Source organism: Elgaria multicarinata, chromosome 9, assembly GCF_023053635.1.
Source record: "Elgaria multicarinata webbii isolate HBS135686 ecotype San Diego chromosome 9, rElgMul1.1.pri, whole genome shotgun sequence".
Lineage (NCBI taxonomy): Eukaryota > Metazoa > Chordata > Lepidosauria > Squamata > Anguidae > Elgaria > Elgaria multicarinata.
In genome coordinates, this window is record NC_086179.1 from 25,317,696 (window position 1) to 25,336,702 (window position 19,007).

General features: G+C 41.7%; 1 protein-coding gene across 1 annotated transcript in view; it reads right to left on the reverse strand.

Moving 5' to 3' along the window:
- Positions 1-19,007, reverse strand: part of AGK (acylglycerol kinase) — a 46,738-nt gene that overhangs the window by 24,124 nt on the left and 3,607 nt on the right. The window contains exons 2-4 of the mRNA XM_063135053.1: positions 8,736-8,775; positions 5,954-6,033; positions 1,065-1,140 (exon numbers count right to left, since the gene is read on the reverse strand). Of these exons, the coding sequence (XP_062991123.1) occupies positions 1,065-1,140; positions 5,954-6,033; positions 8,736-8,775 (196 nt within the window). The remainder of the gene's footprint in view (positions 1-1,064; positions 1,141-5,953; positions 6,034-8,735; positions 8,776-19,007) is intronic.

The following is a 19,007-nucleotide window of genomic DNA, read 5'->3' on the forward strand; positions in this document are numbered from 1 at the left end:
GGGTGGGTGGGTGGCTTATCTTGCGCCGCTGCCGCCGTCCATATAGTGATGGTGGCGAAGCCGGATCTCGCTCCACGGAGCGGAGTGGGAGACGGGCGGAGCGGCGCGAAGAGGATTGGGCCCGATCCGGATTTTCCGGATCGAGCCACGAAGCGGATTGCGGGGGTCCGTGCACACCCCTAGGTAGAACACAGGCTTTTCACACAAGGAGGTACTCTGTAAAGCACCATGCACACTGATGGCTCTATATAAATAAATCACCATCACCATCTCCTGTTAAAGGGTTTTGGGTACCAGGGCTGGGAAGAAAGCTCCTGCTTGAGGCCCTGGAGAGCTGCTACCTGTTGGAGTAGACAACACAGGGCTAGATGGGGCAGTAACCTCACCCAATGTATCAGTAGCTTCATAGGTTCATTATTGAGCTTCTCAGAAAAAGAGAGAGCCTGACTCCCCAGTAAGTGCTTGTTAGGTCTGCCTACCTGGTCCCCCAAGAGAGAGGACATTTCCCTCCTGCCTACAAATGGAGAAAGGTCAGCCTTTATTGCTAGTACATGCCACAAGGCAAGTTAAACAACCAAAACAATATAATCTCAAAACTGTTTAATCCATCCAAGCTGTCTCTTCCTCTCTGCCATTTTAATGCTCCCATCAGCGATGCTGGATATTCTCCTATCCAAAGGGCCATTAAAGGTGTAAAAAGCTGCTCTTAATCAATCCCAAGTGTTCTGTGGCAATTTTATGAGCTCTTGTACATCAGAATTTATCTTTCACAGCGAGTCACCAAACCCTCCGCTTGCCTACGTGTATTAGTAGCCGACACTCCAAAATGCTCCGTTGTGTCTCTCACCGAGATTCATCACGTACCTTCCGCCACCCTTGTTCAAAAAACTGAAAGTCACAGAATCAACTCTAAAAAAATGTCGCTGTTTTAAAAATAATAAAAATAATACCCCTCCGTGCGAGCATGGCACTCGCTCTCTTTAGTTTCACCTCTAGCAATAGGTCGATTCTGACCAATATGTACTGGAAGGAGGAGAAAGCACAAGTCCATTCTCAGTCTTTACCTTCACCACAGTCACATCCAAACCAGACAAGTGGAGAATCGGGGCTGCATTCTTTTCAAAGAGATTCCTGGCTTTGCTAGAAAGTAGAAGGTGACAAATCACTTTATGGAAGTTGCTTTTTAAAACATCCCACAGTGTTAAAAAACAAAGTCACGTTCATACTAAAAATAAGCTGTTCAGCACATCCCTAGCAAATTCTAGCAGCTGAAGGAACCAAATGAAAGCTGTCGCCTAGAGGGAAGAGTCGTATTTTATCGGTATGTGACTGGCATTAGGTTTTTGTATGCAGAATGAGCAATCAGTATAAGTTCTCAGTGGTAAGATATGTGTAAGCAATGAAGCCTTCCTTCCTCACGAGTGAAGGAAACGAGTGGGAATGAGGGGGCGGAAGGATGAACGCTGGACAATGTTAGACTCAGAGAATGTTCAGTGTGTGTTTTATGATATTATAGTTTTATCCCGCCCTTCCCCAGAGGATCTCAGGGCAGCACACATGGTTCTGTTCCACCTTCTGTAGGGGAAATGCAATGAACACATTTCCAGAGGTCGGGGGAGGAACAGAACTGGGTACACAGTCTGCAGGAATTGTCCCACCTTGCACTAGTCCTGGCTTAGTCCCCGTGCAGGAGGTGATGGGGAAGTTGGACGCAAGGTTGGGGACTGGCCAAGCCCCAGAGTGTTAACTCTTTATCCCACACAGTGATCCTGATCAAAACCAACCCTCCAGAGCTGCTATCAATCCCAGGCAGTACTCTGCCCTGCATACTACAGTCCTGATCCAGATCGACTCTAACCCCCAGCACCTATTTACATGTTTTAAAAGTGTATAGGAATAGCTTCCATGCAATTCACATCACATTTAGTTTGGCCCTTAATGGAATGAGCACTCTTTTGATGCCCAGAAACAGCTATGTGTAGAAGCATTCCTACACATTGCAAGACTGACTTACAAGGGCCCCCAGGGGGGCAGGAACAGTCAACTGGAAGAAACAATGCTTGGATGGGGCTGAATTTACTTCTCCCCAAGAAACCTAAATCACAAAAAATTGTCCTGCAAGCTCCTGCATTGTGGTGTACAGAAGGACCCTAAAGATTGTACTCTATGAGGACGCAGAAAAGAAAAACTGAAATAAGAAGGGGAAATGGCTTTTACCCCAACAGTTAAGAAAGGAGAAGGAATAATAATGCCACACCTTTAGATGTAAACATTTTACAGCTCCATTATAAGCAATGTTCAGAATTCAGATCAAACTGAATTCAACAAGGCTTACTTCCAGATGACGATACCCTAGTCACACAAGAAGTAGTGATGGCCACCAATTTGGAATGCTTTAAAAAGGGGGTTGGATAAGTTCCTGGAGGAGAAGGCTATCAATGGCTACTAGCCCTGATGGTTGTGTGCTAACTCCAGCATTCGAGGCAGTAAGCCTGTGTGCACCAGTTGCTGGGGAACATGGGTGGGAGGGTGCTGTTGCACTGTGTCCTGCTTTGTTGGTCCCTGTCCGACGGCTGGTTGGCCACTGTGTGAACAGAATGCTGGACTACATGGAGCCTTGGTCTGATCCAGCATGGCACTTAGTACAATATTCACTTGTTAGGCAATTTAAAAGTTTAGGTTTTGTTGAATACCCTACATTTCTTAGGCAACCCCATTTCTCTTCTATTACATTACATTTATATCCCTTCTTTCCACCAAGATGCTGTGTAGCATGTATGGTTCTCCCCACCCCAGCTCCCATTTCATCCTCACAACCACCCTTGAGGGGGAAGGTTACCCTTACCCTGGGGGGGTAGATAGCAAGTGGCCCACATAGCTTCATGGCTGCATCTCCCCAGTCCTCATCCTCTACTCTAAACATTAACACCACTTTTCTATTGTAACTTTAGAAACTTTCCAGGTTGTTTCCCCTCAAAAGACACCCAAATAAGCCCTAAAGCAAATTATGTATTATCACCCAGCTAATGAGCTATAGAATACTAGCCCTTGGTTGATAGGATGCAAATTCTACATTTAAGGGGAAATATTACTTGATTATTCAGTAACATTGCGACCAAAAACTTTACCTGACCTTGTTTTGGTAATGTTCTCATGCATTTTTATGCCCGTTAATGCATAATAAATAGCCATGCTATTAATTATAAATTATTCTGCAAAAATAATTTATAGCATCCAGGGAATACAAAAGGAGATTATAAATAAGGGACATTTTTCAAAGATGCGCAGTTTGTAAGACTTATATCCTAACAAAAATATGTTTTCAGTTTAGGCTAAGGAGACAGTCAAATGCCCATCACAAGTGTGATATATATGGAAGGAGAAGCTGCAGATTGAAGAGAAACGTTTCCCCATGTGAAGTCTTTATTGGAGGCCAAACCATTGAGAGTCAGGGGCCCCTTTCATGTTTATCATAAGTTTGTTGACAGGTGCACTGCTTTCCTCGTCCTCGTAAGAATGAGTGGCTGTCATACATTGATATGGGAGAAGAAAAAAGTGCGCACTCAGGGACACCATGGGGGTGAGGGTGTTAAAGTTCACCCCGGCCTTGGTGATCCCACAGCCTGGAGTGAAAAGTGATTGTACAGTTCTTAATTGTGTCTCAGTTTGCAGAACTGAATGGGAACCATACAACTGCCCAGTTCTCAGAGACAGCAAGTGGGGTGTATCTGTTTCTGGCCTGTCCCACTTCAGACTGAAGCTGGGACTCTACATGCAGTGGAATGAGGCGTAGAATACACTGTACCACTTCAAGCTACAGGTGGGACATACGTTTTACCACTATCCCATGTAAAAAAAAAAATCCCTGCACTCAGAAAGGTAGCCCGGAAGGAAGAAAAGTTCTACTCCTGCCTGTTTCCTGTTGCTCAGGTTTTCTATTTGCAGGTAGAGAAGCATTTTAAAATGTGGTCTCTTATCTGCAGTTTGAATGGTTTAGTCCATTCTTTCATTTCAGTTTGCTGCATGTATAGGCCGTACTTCAGACTGGGGGCATAATAGGATTCACCTCTGTATGTCAACAGTTTTCTGCATTCCACACTAGGCTTAAGGGTGGAATCACCATGTTTCACTCATATTTTATGGGGGGTTCACACAGGATCGTTACCCATTTATAATTCTTCTGAGTTTTCCTAATGCTTCTTCCATCTTTTTTCTTACCGCAGAAAGTCTGACTTTGAGAAGGATGGGTGCATAGCGTAATTTCCACAGCCTTAGATACCCTTAATGCTACTCTTCTGTCTCTTTTAAGAAGCACAGTTTTGATATGGGCAGTGATTTATCAGGCAGGTAAACAGCTCAGCACACTGTCACTATAATCTTTGCAGTGGGCACTGTCTTATACACTCATTTTCCCCCCAAATCATCCTTTTAATTACTGCTATAATTAAATATAGCACCAATTTCTGGCTATGCAAAATGCTGCTTAAATGAAACAGTGTTATACTGCTATTACAACATAATGCTAATTTAATAAAAGAAAAACCTTTCCGGTCACCGCCATTTTAGCAAGGATTTCCCCCCCTAATTAAAACATTTCCAATTCATTTTAACTAATAAAATATTAGTGAAAAACTGCTTAAATAAAACTGTTACAGTGTAAACACACTATACTGCTAATTATTATTTTTGAGAGCCCTTCCAATCACCGCCACTTTTTTCCTAATTAAACAATTTCAATCCAAAACAAATGTTAAATACTTTGTTGTTTTAACATTTCATGGACAGTAAAGGGTGATCATGCTTAAATGAAAGAGTGCTAAGTACTTAATAAATTATTGTGTGTGGGAGGAAGGGGGGTTTAAATTACTAAGATCTTCTTCTTTCTCTAATGGCTGCTCAAGAGAACCGGACCTTCATCTTGCTCACCCAAACCAGCTATGTCACACTTACTGTCATGGATGGAATTTAACAGGATAAACACACAGAGAACATGCAACATCCCTGATAGTAGCTAAGAGCAAAAGAACAATAATTTATTATTTATTTGTTACATTTATATCCCCCATTTCCTCCAAGGAGCCCATGTTCCTCCACCTCTCCATTTTATCTTCACAACAACCCTGTGATGTAGGTTAAGCTGAGAGTCACTTATTGGCCCAAAAGACACCTGTTGAGCTTCATTGTCAAGTGGGGAATTCAATCGAAGTCTCCTGAGTCTCAGTCCAACGGTCTAAACCATTACTCCGCATTGGCTCTCAGTGTGACTCCCTTAAAAACGCTAGAAGCCGCTGTCTGGAAGCAGCCTTAGAAAACTGGCACAGCAGAGAGGCTTGGCTAGAACCCTTCTTCCTGGCGTGCCAGTTTTCTATGGAAAGATGGAAGTATATCAAAACTGTGCGGAGATTTCATTATATTAAGTGGTATATATGTATTACAAATAAATAAATAAAAATCTTGCCCGGCTGTAATTTACAGGATATGAAGCCTATCAGGGGGAGGCCCATTCATAGACAGAAGACCCTATTTGCTTCGAAGCAATACTTCAGCTAAATCTTTGACCTTAAAACAGCTTTAGCACAAGCTGGCCATTCGCTAGCACTAAAACAGAAGCACAACCGGAAGAGAGAAGCACAAAGTAGTTTTAGGGGCATCGAGTCAGCTTCGCCAACAGCTCAGTACCTCCGTTTGGGTGGAACTTACATCCCAACAATAGTGAGAATAAATATAGATGACCTTAATGTGGAGATTTGCTTTACGAAATGTAATGAGTGCCCAATTTAATTATGGTTTCTTATCTACAATGCATTATCTATAAGGCAAACAGCTTAAGTTTGATAACGCTAGGTTTGGGGACGATAGGGTGTAAGACTCTGATTCACACAAATTGCCCCCACAAATGAAGATGTAAAGAAACAATACCAGGAGGGTGGGAAAATATTACGGGGAACCTTACCCTTTACAAGCTGCAGGGTTGAGAAATACTGTTGCTTTCTTTATCTGCACACTGGAAGGAATAATCTGGTTGCCAAACACCTAACAAAGAAGAGAAAGTGGGAGTTAACTCTTAGAAAATAATCAAATGGGAATTACCTGTTACATAATAATCAAAATTCTTTTCTGCTTTTGGCAGTGAAACATGACACTGGCACCTCTTATGCTATTTTGGTAGTTAATGGACACCTCCTCAACCACATAGAGGAACTGGCTCTGTGAGGAGAAACACAGATTGTTTTTCTCTGCCCCTTCCCAGCTAGCAGCCAGCAAAGGCAACCTTTAAGGTCTGCAACATGCCTAATACAGACTTCTGTTAAATCCTTCAGCTGCAAATCTAAAAGATGGAGGCAGACTGACGTTTTGCACATAGAACTGCAAAGAACTGGGTACATGTCGTTAATTCCATTGTGAACAATGCACACCCTATACATTTATGGCATGCTCTACTGTGATTTATCTGCCTCACTTTGATGCAAGCTGAATAATAAGGGTAAGCCCTAGGAAAATATAACTAATAACAGTAATCAATGAATTTATTCTCAATGCTTTTGGTGGCAAGGTATAAAACGAGGCAGCTGAAACAACCGTATTAATACAAGAGCTCTGTAGCTTTTCAAAGCAACAATTCATAGCAATTATCAACATCAGTGAGATTATTAGAGCAGAGAATTTAAAATGTGTTAGAACAAAGTTGAGCATTAAATTCTACTTCTTTTACTGCAGTGGGAAAGAGAAGGCAGAAGGTAGGTGAGAAACAGTGATTCATGGGGGCAAAGGACAGAGAAAATCAAACTGACATGTTATCTAAAGAACAGATGGGAAAATCAGTGATTAATTCTATTACTTTTGCGTTCTTGAGGGAATCAGGAAAAATGACTGTCTGCATTTATAATTCTCTGATCTGTTACAGCTGTTAGAAATATCTAATTATTTACTTGATAGGGGGAGTGATATATTTGCCTGCACTGAACAAACAACCTGTCTCTTCTACAAATTACACTTTTGGCAGACTCACTCTTTGTGGAGGCTTTGCTCTCATGCATTAAGAGGTTGAGGGGGAACACACGTCAAAAACCTTCATAATCATTTACTAGTCTTTAATCGGGGTGGGTGTGAGTGGGGGAGTAAAGTAGGAAACTTGGAAACCAATTTTAAGACAAATTTATTTTCTGTTTGACCACTACTACTTTCTCTTTGCACTTCACATCACTTCCCCCCAACACAACTGTTACTGGATATCCCATAAACCTGTTTTATATCAGTTGATTCCTTTATGTTTGATGACTGAAATAATGTACTCTTGTATCTGCAGTGGTGCCATTTAAGTGTTCTTCCCTTGACTGCAACATCAAGTGATGGTTTGCATGTGTGAGCTAGGCCTTAGTTTATCCTAATGATTAAAGCTCTGCGTCCTCTTGCAGTTCATATCCTCATAAAGTTTTTTTAAAAAATTGGGTAGTGTTACCTATTAGCTGGAAAGAAGGCAACACTCAAAGAGTATTTTAAATTTTGCATTTTGCCAAAATGGGTACTCTCATCTATTTATACATGTGTGTGTGTTTTTATTTAGTTCAAAAGGTTCAGTTTTCAGGCAGAATCTTAAAGATTTTATTTCCCAACTTTTTTTCTACAAAATTGAGTTTTTTGCTTTTTTTTTTGGTCAACATCTAAGGTCCTCCTCCAGGTGCCTACTCCGAGGGAATCACGTCAGTGGCAACAGGAGAGAGGGCCTTCTCTGTGGTGGCCCCCCAACTGTGGAACAATCTCCCTGACGAGGCCTGCCTGGTGCCCACATTGTCATCTTTTTGGCGCCAGGTGAAGACTTTTCTGTTCTCCCAGGCATTTAGCAATATGTAATGAGCCGGAGTCTGGTTTTGGCTCATCATTTGTAAAGTTGTTATAGTGGTTTTAAATGTATGTGCATTTTGCATGTTTTTGTGGTTTTTTACTTTTCATATATTGTTTTTAAGTGTTTTCATCTTATGTGAACCGCCCAAAGAGCTTCGGCTATGGGGCGGTATACAAATGCAATAAAATAAATAAATAAATAAATTGTATTTGCAGGCTAAGTGAGCTCCACAGATAACTATGTTTAGTATGATAGTCTAAGAAATATCATTTTCTTACTGTCTATTAAGAAATCTCCCTTTTGGGCATCAAACATTTCTGGGAATTTTTCACCACTGTCAAAGAGAAGGACATTAAATGGTTTACAATATGGTCAAGCTTTTAGAAAAGGTGTAATAAATTTGGTGGCCACAGGTACTAGGAATCAAATGGAAGCTTCCACCCCTCCCACCTTTTGTATGAGTACTGGAGTACCAGGTCCAATCAGAGTGAAAAAGCTACACCTTAATTGCTCTCCACTCTGTCAGTTGATGAAATGGGATTTCAATCTCCAGAGTTGTCAGTCTATCACCTCTGGCCCATACATTTACCTAACAGAAGCAATACAGATAATTAAGTTTCCAGAACTGTCATACTGAATAATCAAAAAAATCCACATTCATGATGCTCCTGAATAATTTGTGATGGCACAGAATTGGAGGTATAATTAGGTGCAAAGCATAGGTCCTGCATGAAGGAAAAAATACCTCATGGTATTTGAGCAAAAGAATACAGACAGTCCCTTTGTCAGGCTAGTCACGTAGATGAGTCCTGCTGGGAGAATCTCCAGAATCCTGCACAAGTGAGATAAGGAGGGGATTTTAATCTAATTTGATCTTGTTAAATGGTATTACCTGGGCTTCTTGGCATGCAGCTCTCCTTAGCAGGTTATCACTATCAGGAAGGGTGGGGGGAGAAACAAAAAGGAAAGAATGGGTGTTAGACAGCATGAAGTTTAGGAAAGACAGATAGATGGATGGATGCATTAAAAAAATCTATTATTACTGCTCTAGCACACAATATATAGACCAAACTTTTCAAAAGGACTACTTGTCAGGAACATATACTGTTTAAAAGTCATCATTTTGAGACCACATTAGCTTTTGTTATTTCTCTTCCTATGTCTTCATTACTAAGAACCAGGTGCCACGTGTTAAGAAATAACATTAATTAATGTCTCATCTACAAAACTGACCAAAGACACAAAGCCCTAACTTGTGTGTGTGTGTGTGTGTGTGTATTTGTGCTGGAATCAAATGATCAGCGGGGAAAAAGAGAAGGCACCATGGTTTCTTTTCCCCGCCCATCACATGCCAACCATTTACCTAATCACCCTCATCGCAGCGCAGGTTGTCATGTCATCTGAACAGGCAAAGTGCACGGGGTGGGTGGGGCTTCCAAACCACCCCATAATCCTTGGCTTGTTGTAGGATTTATGGAGTGGTTTGGAAGCCTCCACCTAACCCCAGCGCATCTTGCCAGGTTCGGCCAGGGTACGGAGTATCCTTGCGCTGCAGCAAGGATAATTAAAGAAATGGCAGGTGCATGATTGGCAAGTGCAGACCGGGGAAAATAAGCCCAGTCTTCATTCCAACACTCATTGTCCGAACCCATTCATATTGAGTAACTGAAAGCATTTCCTCCAGCCTCACTTGTGAGTGATATAATGTAATTGCCCAGCTGGCCAGCACATATTGTCCAACTATTATTATAAACATCCATCCACCCATCCTTACGCGTGCACACTATGCCACTCTAGCCTCCGCATTCTGTGGCTGGGCACCTGAGCTTGTGCATGCGCCTGCCTTACTGATTCACCTTACTCCATCTAACCATTCTTTCCAAATAAACTCCCCCAAGATTCATTAAAATTGGGCTCTAGGTGTTATATAATTAAGGGGCAAAGAACAGGAGCCAGTAACATGAGTCTCTGGGAGTTGTTCGCTCTACAGCAGAGGCATTCCGATTGGAATGCATGTAGCCTGAAGTGCTCTGGGTTTGGAGAGGAGAACCACCACTTCCATTTCCCAGGGAGTAAAGGCCTGGCTGGTAAAAGCCCAACAGGAGCTTGCTTGTGCCTAGGAGCGGCTGGGGTCAGGGGCATGAAAACCAAAGGACAAACGGAAGCTCGCTCGATTTAGTCTGGGCTCTAGAGTGTCATATGGCCACGTGACACTCATTTTGATTCAACTCAAACAACATGCAGTTAATACACCACCCATTATTTGGCTTATTTCAGAACAATTTACTTCAGGCCTTTTCCCTCTTCTCTGCTTATCCTACTCTTTGCAGGCACAGAACTTGTTTGCTCTTACTAACACATTATTGCCACAGTAGCTTTTCTCGCGCTACGGAAAATTGATTTCAGATGAAGAATCAATCAGGAGAAATTCAAACTAAGCAACAAGAGAAACTCTGTCAATAAGAAACCTTTAGTGAAAATAATGGGACAAACAGAAACAGGCTTCCTAAGCGAGAGAACGCATAAATAATATATTACTCCAATTCATGCCTAATTGGAATATTTATCAAAGTTTTCCTTAGAGGCATTAGCACTTCCTTTAACATAATGTTTGCTCTTCAAATTCAAAGGAATAAATCATGGGTGTTAAGAAACAGGAGCATTTTTTTTACAAGCATGACAGACTATTGACTAATTGCAGTAATTTTACTAAGTACTAGTTAAAAACCAACCCTCGCACTGAAATGAATTGGACAGCCCTGCTCCATCTTATCCACACATGTTCAGAGAACCTCTGTGCACAAGCACACATTTATTTTAAGGGAAATGCCCACAGTGCCTTTTCCACCATCATGTAATGACTTCTGGGCAAAGACTCAAGAGAGCCTATTCCTATGAAATGGTTCCCAACCTACCCGAGCACCTAGGAAAGGCTGAGAAAGGAAGGCTTTGGGTGATGCATGGCAGTGGGGAAGTAAACGCACAGCGAAGTCATCCACAGGAATTCCTGCCATATCTCTCAATTAGTATTCCTAAATATTTAAATGTAAATCATATTTAAGTGCACAAAATTACCCAGTTTCTCTGTTTTGCATCCAAGTCTCCCCAATCGATATGAAAGGAAATCCATGAAAGGAAAAAAGTTTCGGTTGGATCCATGATCTGCCTTCCTGAAGAGGAAGGAAGAGCTCTACTCTCAGAAGGTCCCTCTGGCTGATTTTTGGGGATCGTCCCTCCCCACCAAACCACAGCTCAGCCCATTCAGAAGGGTCTCCTGACTGTTTGGCATTTTCAGGGGGCTGGGGGGGACGGCTCTGTGAAGGTGAGGGCAGGGAAGTCCAGATCTGTCAGCAATTTTGATCCAATGTAAATATTGATCCAACTGTTTGCATGCGTAAAGCATTGCCAAAGGGCTAGTATGAGGGCAAGGTGTTCTCTATATTCAGCAGTTGCGCTTATAGCTATGGCCCAAATTCAGAGATCCACAAACTCAGCAATAAGCTTCATGCCCCACACCCTATTCATCAACCCCCCAACCCTTGTTGCTAGAGGCAGTGAGCAGTTCCATAAATACTAGTGCTCTCACGAACTTTAACTACAAGCAATATATTCAGTTCATTTATAATATTATATTATTTATTAAAACATGTATTAGCTGCAGCCTTGGCACGCAGAGCAGCATGTAAAAAAAAAAAATTAAACACACACACACACACACTAACTCCCTCCCACTGCCCCCAGCCAATTGCAGCAGAATTATCTCCCAAGTCTAACGTGAAAAACAAATAAAGCATGAACTTAAGACACTCAGGCAAATGAAAAGAGTTTTCACCTTGTGCTCCAAAGAGAATAAAGACGATGCCAAGCAAGTATCTCTACTACGTACTAAAAGCAATGATAGTTAATACAGTAAGTTTCCAATTAGTAGGCAGGAGGTAAGACAGATAGCATTTTTGTAAATTTACAAGCTGGCTGAGCTATCGTCACCTAGAAAAGTCAATGGACTTTTGTAGTGCAATGACAACATCCACAGAGGAAGTGTGAAGCAATTATACCCATGGCTTTTGTTCAGTGCTTCCAAACACCCCCATTATTTATTTATTTGTTTTATTACATTTATATACCGCCCCACAGGCGAAGCTCTCTGGGCGGTTTACAACATTTTAACCTTACGGCAGAAACAACATCAAAGCTCTGCAGTTTCCAGCTAGTGAAGGGCTGCTTCACTCTTACCCAGTTTATCAACTAAGAACATAAAAGAAGAACTGTGCTGGATCAGACCAAGGTCCATCTAGTCCAGCACTCTGTTCACAAGGTGGCCAGCCAGCTGCCCATCAGGACGTAAGTGCAAAAGCACCCTCCCATCCATGTTCCCCAGCAACTGGTGCACATAGGCATACTGCTTCTGTTGCTGGAGGCAGCATATAGCCATCGGGACCAGTAGCCATTGATAGCCTTATCCTCCCTGAATTTGCCAAATCCCCTTTTAAAGCCATCCAAATTGGTGGCCATCACTGCATCTTGCAGAAGTGAATTCCATCATTTAATATGCACTGTGTGAAGAAGTACTGTCTTTTATCTGTCCTAAATCTCCAACTGATCAACTTCATCAGATGGCCCTAGCTTCTAGTATTATGAGAGAGGGTGGGGGAAATGTCGCCCGGTTCACTTTCTCCACACCATGCATGGTTTTGTACACCTCTGCCATGTCTACCCGTACTCACCATTTTTCTAAACTAAACTGTCCCAGATGCTGTAACCCTTCTTCATAGGGGAGTTGCTCCAGCCTCTTGATCATTTTAGTTGTCCTTTTCTACACTTTTCAAACTCTACAATTATTTCCAAATAGCTCAGAAAACCAGTCAACGTGGACAAGAAACATCATTTTAAAGATGAATGAAGCCTAAACCTCTTGGAATCAAGTGATCAATTTCAAATGAAACAACCATATTCTGCTATTTAGGCCTGTTGCATTTCATAGGAGAGAGGACAAAAATAACCAGCAGAAATGGCATGTGGTCAGGAAGAGAAGAGCATGCTTCAGTCTAGTCCAGCCTTCCCCAACCTGGTGCCCATTAGTTGTTTTGGACTTCAACTCCCATCAGCCCTAGTTAACATGGCCAATGGTCAGGAATCCTGGGAGTTGTAGTCCAAAACATCTAGAGGACACTAGGTTGGGGAAGGCTGATCTATTGGTTCAACCTATTCCTTCCCCAAATGGATAGAAACTCAGAGCAGCCTTCAGATGGTACGTTTCCTCTTCAGAAAAGAGCCCTATGGTGCTAGGAAATTGTTACTTTTATTTACAAATGTATAGCTTGTGTTACTGGGGCACAGAAGCAAGCATGAAAGTAGGCCATGTTAGCCCTAAAGCCAAGTCAGAATCCTGAAAACTAAAGGCTACTTGCTCCTAGAAACCTCTTAGCCAGTCCGCAAGCCATCAGGCCTGGTTCATTAGCATTAATTGCTCCCATCAATGACTATGCCATACCAAAATCAAAAGAGAACAATGCTCATAGCAGTCAGTTTTTCCCCCTTTTCAGACCAGATTTCCTGGTTATTTTTGAAACCTTAATTATCTCTTAAAAGAGGAGTAACAGCTGTCATAGAAGACAAGTGTAGAAATTCAGCACCATTGTCTCTCATTTCAATTTAAAAAAAAACAATTTAACTATTTTTAAAGTAATGTTTCTGACCCTCCAAACCATGACTGCAAATGAGCCCTGTGCTCACAAGTGCTGTCCTGCCTCCTCTTCCCTCTTGCTCTTGGCTTAACAAGTAGCTTTCCGGTTTGTTCAAATCAATTTGCCAGTTCCAGCTGCAATGGCAAATCATGGTTTAATCTAACTAATTGTTAAGCCAAATATAGGAAGAGAGGAAGAAGTACATGAGCACAGGGCTCATTCCCAATACTCTGAAGAAGGTTTTTTGGGATGAGAAATGTGTTTCACTGCTGCCGTTAAGTTCATAGTGCCATGGAGGGGTGGGTGATGTGATATTCAGAGTATCTTATGACAACCCTGTAAGTTGGCCAAACTATTCATACCCCCATATTTCCAACTGGCAGGGTGGGTGCTATAACATGGTCCACTGTTGATGTCCATTGCAGACTGAAACAAGTTATAAGAGAAAATAAAAACAAATGGCTTATGATAACCGTGAGATAAACCTGGGATCAAGTAGGGGGTTGGACTCGATGGCCTTAAAGGCCCCTTCCAGCATTACTGTTCTATGATTCTATTATATAGTTCAGTATTATTTTCATACTACATAGGAAGCGGGGGGAGGGCACAATGTGACATCAGGCAGAGTGACTTATGACATGACATCCCCCTCAATCACTTGTATGCATGTGCATTTACCACTGTAACAGAGATTGATGGAAATTCCAATACCATGTCAGAAACTAAGCAGTGTTAGTCTAGATTTTCCTACCTCTTTGGATATACCAAAGCAATAGACCAACCAACCATTACAAACACATTTACATCATAAGGCAATAGAAATGCCTTTCTTTTGAACCGCTTCTACTATGCCAATGTTTTCTATAGTAGTACATAACGTCTGCTCATAGTTTCCATTTCTGCTCTCCCACCTAGCAATAAGTTTACCAGATCTATTTCAAGCTGCATTTCTATTGTTCATGATCTGGACTACCCAGTGTTTCCTAGAGAGTTTCCTAAACACTCTAACCCACTGTTTAGAAGACTGCATCCCAGTATTACTGCAAGATTGGAAAACATCTGGCTGGTGGGCACAGGGAATAAGACTTTTTTGGTGGTAGTACCATGCTTAAGAAACTCATTACTAGCTGGAGTACATCACAGCCTGACTTTGGAGGTCCTCAGAAGAGCCCTAAAGACTCATTTATTCTCAGTGGCCTTCTCCTAAGAGTTTTATGGAACAGGAAATTGTTTCGATGTGATGATTGATTGTAATGTTTGTATTTGGTTTCAATCATATTGCTTGGTTTTCATTAGTTATTAAGTAGTTAACTGGATTTTAATTGTCTATTATTGATGTTTTATTAATTTTCTATGCTGCCTTAAGAGGAAGCTTTCGTCTTATAGGCAGCCTTAAATAAATATAAATCAAATAAATAAATAAATGTCAATCATTCCGAAACCCTGCACTAGACTTACAGATCTAGTTTATTTTTTACTAGAACCCTGAGATCCACCAAACAAAGCTGGGTCCATAAAAGTGGCTTGGTGGTCAAGCCAATTACCTCCGGCACCCCATGAGCCATACACTGGGACGACTTCAAATATACAACAACAATTCCACCCCTGTGTGATTACTGATCAGAGATTCCAATGTGAAGCTTTAAAACTGGCCAACCAAGCTGCACAAAGACCTGGTGAAAGGCAACCAATTTAGGTTCCTATTCTCAGGTGAGAAACATTGGTGCTGACAGAGAAGCAATCAGCACAAGGCCAGCTATAGCAGAGAATTGGGTTTTTTGTTTTGTTTTAATGCAGCTATTGTTAAATTACTGGGAGTCAGAAGGGCCTGGTCTGAGGTGACATAAAGCAGCCTCTTTGCTGAAGCTAAGCAACTCTAGATCTGGTCAGTGCCTTGATGGGAGTCAGCGTGGGTACCCTACGTATGCTGCTGACCCAACAAGAAAACACTTGCTGATCTACAGCAAAGTTACCGAGAGATCTTCGCTCACTCCTGAACTAGGGCACACGAGCATGAAACTGAACGCTCCTGGTGGAGCTATAGACAGGCCTCTTTCCAATCAGCCAGCTGCGAGGGCAAACACTTTTGTTACTATTACTGCATCAGAACCAATTTAATCACACCTGGTGTGGAGATGCACCTCTTGCATCTCTGCAAGTCACAGCTCTGAGTACACGTGCGTCCTTCCAACCATCCTGGATGCAAAGTGTGCCTTCCATTTTAATTTAGTAAAATAGGGTGCATATAGACATGACCCAGGAGACCTACGATTGAGATCTTCTGCATTGTCATTGCTGTTTAAATAAGAGCTGCCACGGGAGGGCCCAAATAAGATCAAGACCATCATAGTGCAGAAGGGGGGACATAATCCTTCCCCTACCATGCTCTTTTACTAAATTTAAATATCCTCCCCAATGAAGCTGTCATTTGCCCCATGGGGGGGGGGAAATTGCAGGTATCACATGGATTCCTGAAAGTTTCCCCCATGGAGCAAATAAACAGTAGCGTCAGAGAACATAGTTTGTCTGTAATCCTCTCCCAAAGAATTAAACCTTCAAACTCCACAGCCAGAGCCCAGATTTTTCTATTCAAGAATAAGAGCTAATTGGAGAACGTTTTGGGACTGGATCTTTGCACTCCCCCTTCCCTTGCAGAAGTCCTCCTTCAGCAACAAACGAATGAGAAATGCATGAAACTGCTAATTCCAAGGAGTCAAAGGCTAATCTGAAGCAATGTTGAGCTAAAGCAGACCCCTTTGCATTAGAAACTCCATCTATGTCAGAAAGAGAAGGACAAGATTTTGCTAAACCTTTAAGCTGTTATAAAACAGCCCTATATAAGTCCAGTCAAGTATGCCTCGAGCATAGTAATATAGCCTCTGATGTCAGCATCAACCAAAGCTCAATTGTAAGGCAATGTATATATAGTTTACTTTATTAATCCTTCCCAACATTGCTCAACATTTCAGATGAATGGTTCTACATTTATTTATTTCAGCACTTAACTGACTCTCTCCTGGAGTCTCCAGGGTGGTAACATACAGGGGTCAAAAGTCGAGTCACTAACAGCACACAGGGAGATCAAGCTGACATTGTTCTCAAAAGAATGATAAAATTAAAACAACCCTTATACTGCACAAACAGAAAGATCTAGCACTTAGTTAATCGCAGAACTCTGGTGAACATCTAAAGAAGCACGTTTCCTTTCATAATTGTGCATGAGGTTCTGAAATCACTTCTCTACATATCCAACTTCACTACTGATCAAGGTAAGCAGGAAAACATGTTACTTATGAATACCACAGAAAATATCAAGCCAAGGCATAGGGCATGGCTAGACGAGGGGGGTTGAGGGGGATAATCTCATGATTTTATGATCACAAGATTGTCCCCCTTGTCTGCACATGGTGCGTGACGTCACACCCGCCATTTTGGATTTTTTTTTTTAAAGGAAAAGGAGCTAAAGAGTGCTCGAATGGCACTGTAAGGTTTTTTTAAAAAAAACAAACCCAACAACCTCGTGCTCTCCTCTCCCTACCCCTGATGGGCACAGAGCTCCTAAGGAGCTCCATCCCCAGTTCCTGGCTCCTCGCGTTTACTCACGAGGAGCCGGGACAAAACAGTGATGGTGGGCCACATGTCCCACTGTCTTGGGATCATCCCGAGACCACAGAAAAATCAGAATTGAAGGGGAGAGCGATATCCTGTGCGATATCCTGGGATCATCCCTCCCTGCTCCCGGGATGCCTTGTGCATCATGTGGACGCACAGGGACTATCCCCAGGATATCACCCCATCTAGACATGCCCATAGTCTTTAGCTTACATGGTACCACTTAATAAATATTATCTTCCATCAAACATTAACTGGAAGCATGAAAATTACAACACAAGCAAGGTGCTTCACTAGCTAGGGATATGACAATTATTTTTACTTTTGGAGCCAGACACCATTGCATGTAGCAGAACTCAACCAAAAAGGTAAAAGCAGCAAGGAAAGCCTGGTTTGAGAATTGGAAGCCAGCCTGGGGAGTGCTTGTTCCTGATAGTAACTGCACTAAAAAAAAAACAAACTTAAAATATGATCATGAATAGTTTTATGTGCACATCAACATGAAGCTTTTAAAGCATCCAATATGGTTAGATGATTTTAACTTTGTATGCCACATTGGATTTAATTCTAAAGAAAATTGCAATAAATAACTTAGTTTGTGCGAATGATAAGGATTCTCTAACAGGTTCTCAAAAAAGGACATTTTCAAGGTTTTTTGCAGAAAGGGAACAACAACTAGCACTGAGTTGAGAGTCATGCTCAAAAAATAGAATAGTGGAGTGAGTATTTGAGAAGTCACGTGACTTTAGATGAATCTCTTGATTTTAAATGCTCATAGCTGGCAATGCTGGTTACCCAAACTCTCTTTTTGTCTGCTTCTACGAATACTGGACTGTAACTTACTCTGGTTTTATGTGATTTTTAAAGTTTTAAGTTTTAATCTAGATTATTATATTATGGTTTAGTTGTAAACTGCCCAGACAGCCTAGACTGTCGGGCAATATAAATATGTAAATAAATAAATAAATCCCAATTAGTGAGAGTTCCACTTTCATCTTTTCTTCAGTTCAGTTTTAAATGTAGGGACTTGTTCGTCCTCTCCGGAATTTTAATGCTCATGACATCCTAGCCAGTGATAGACTCCACAAATTTTTTCTTTCTTTTTCCTTGAAAAGCAATTCATACCAGATCTTCACCCAATCTGTATTGTATTTATGCACAGGGAATTAACTGGACACTGTCCTCTTAAGTACAATTGAGCTTCCCCATCTTTTTTGGCATAGGAGAAACTCTGTGGTGGTGGGGGTGGCTGTTTAAAGCCCTGCTATGGAACTGTACATAACCCTGTTAATAAACCTGTTGTGCTACCACGTGAAGCCTGAATTTCATTGCCAAAGTTCAACACACAGTCAAAACCCATAGAAATCAACCAGGCCAAATTACTGAAGGTAGTAACATACATTAGAAACAAAGGCAGCAAAATATGAATACGTTCTACACCTTGAAACCAATGCAGTGATTACTAGAAGCCAACATGGATTTGTCAGGAACAAATCCTGTCAGACTAATTTGATCTCATTTTTTGATAGGATAACCTCCCTTGTGGACTGTGGGAATGCTGTGGACGTCATATATCTTGACTTCAGCAAAGCTTTTGACAAAGTACCACATGACATTCTGATTAACAAACTAGCTAAAAGTGGGCTAGATGGAACAACTATTAGGTGGATCCACAGTTGGCTACAGAATCGGACTCAAAGAGTACTTATCAATGGAACCTTCTCAAACTGGGGAGAGGCAACGAGTGGGGTGCCGCAGGGCTCAGTCCTGGGCCCAGTGCTCTTCAACATTTTTATTAATGATTTGGACGAGGAGGTGCAGGGAACGCTGATCAAATTTGCAGATGACACAAAATTGGGTGGGATAGC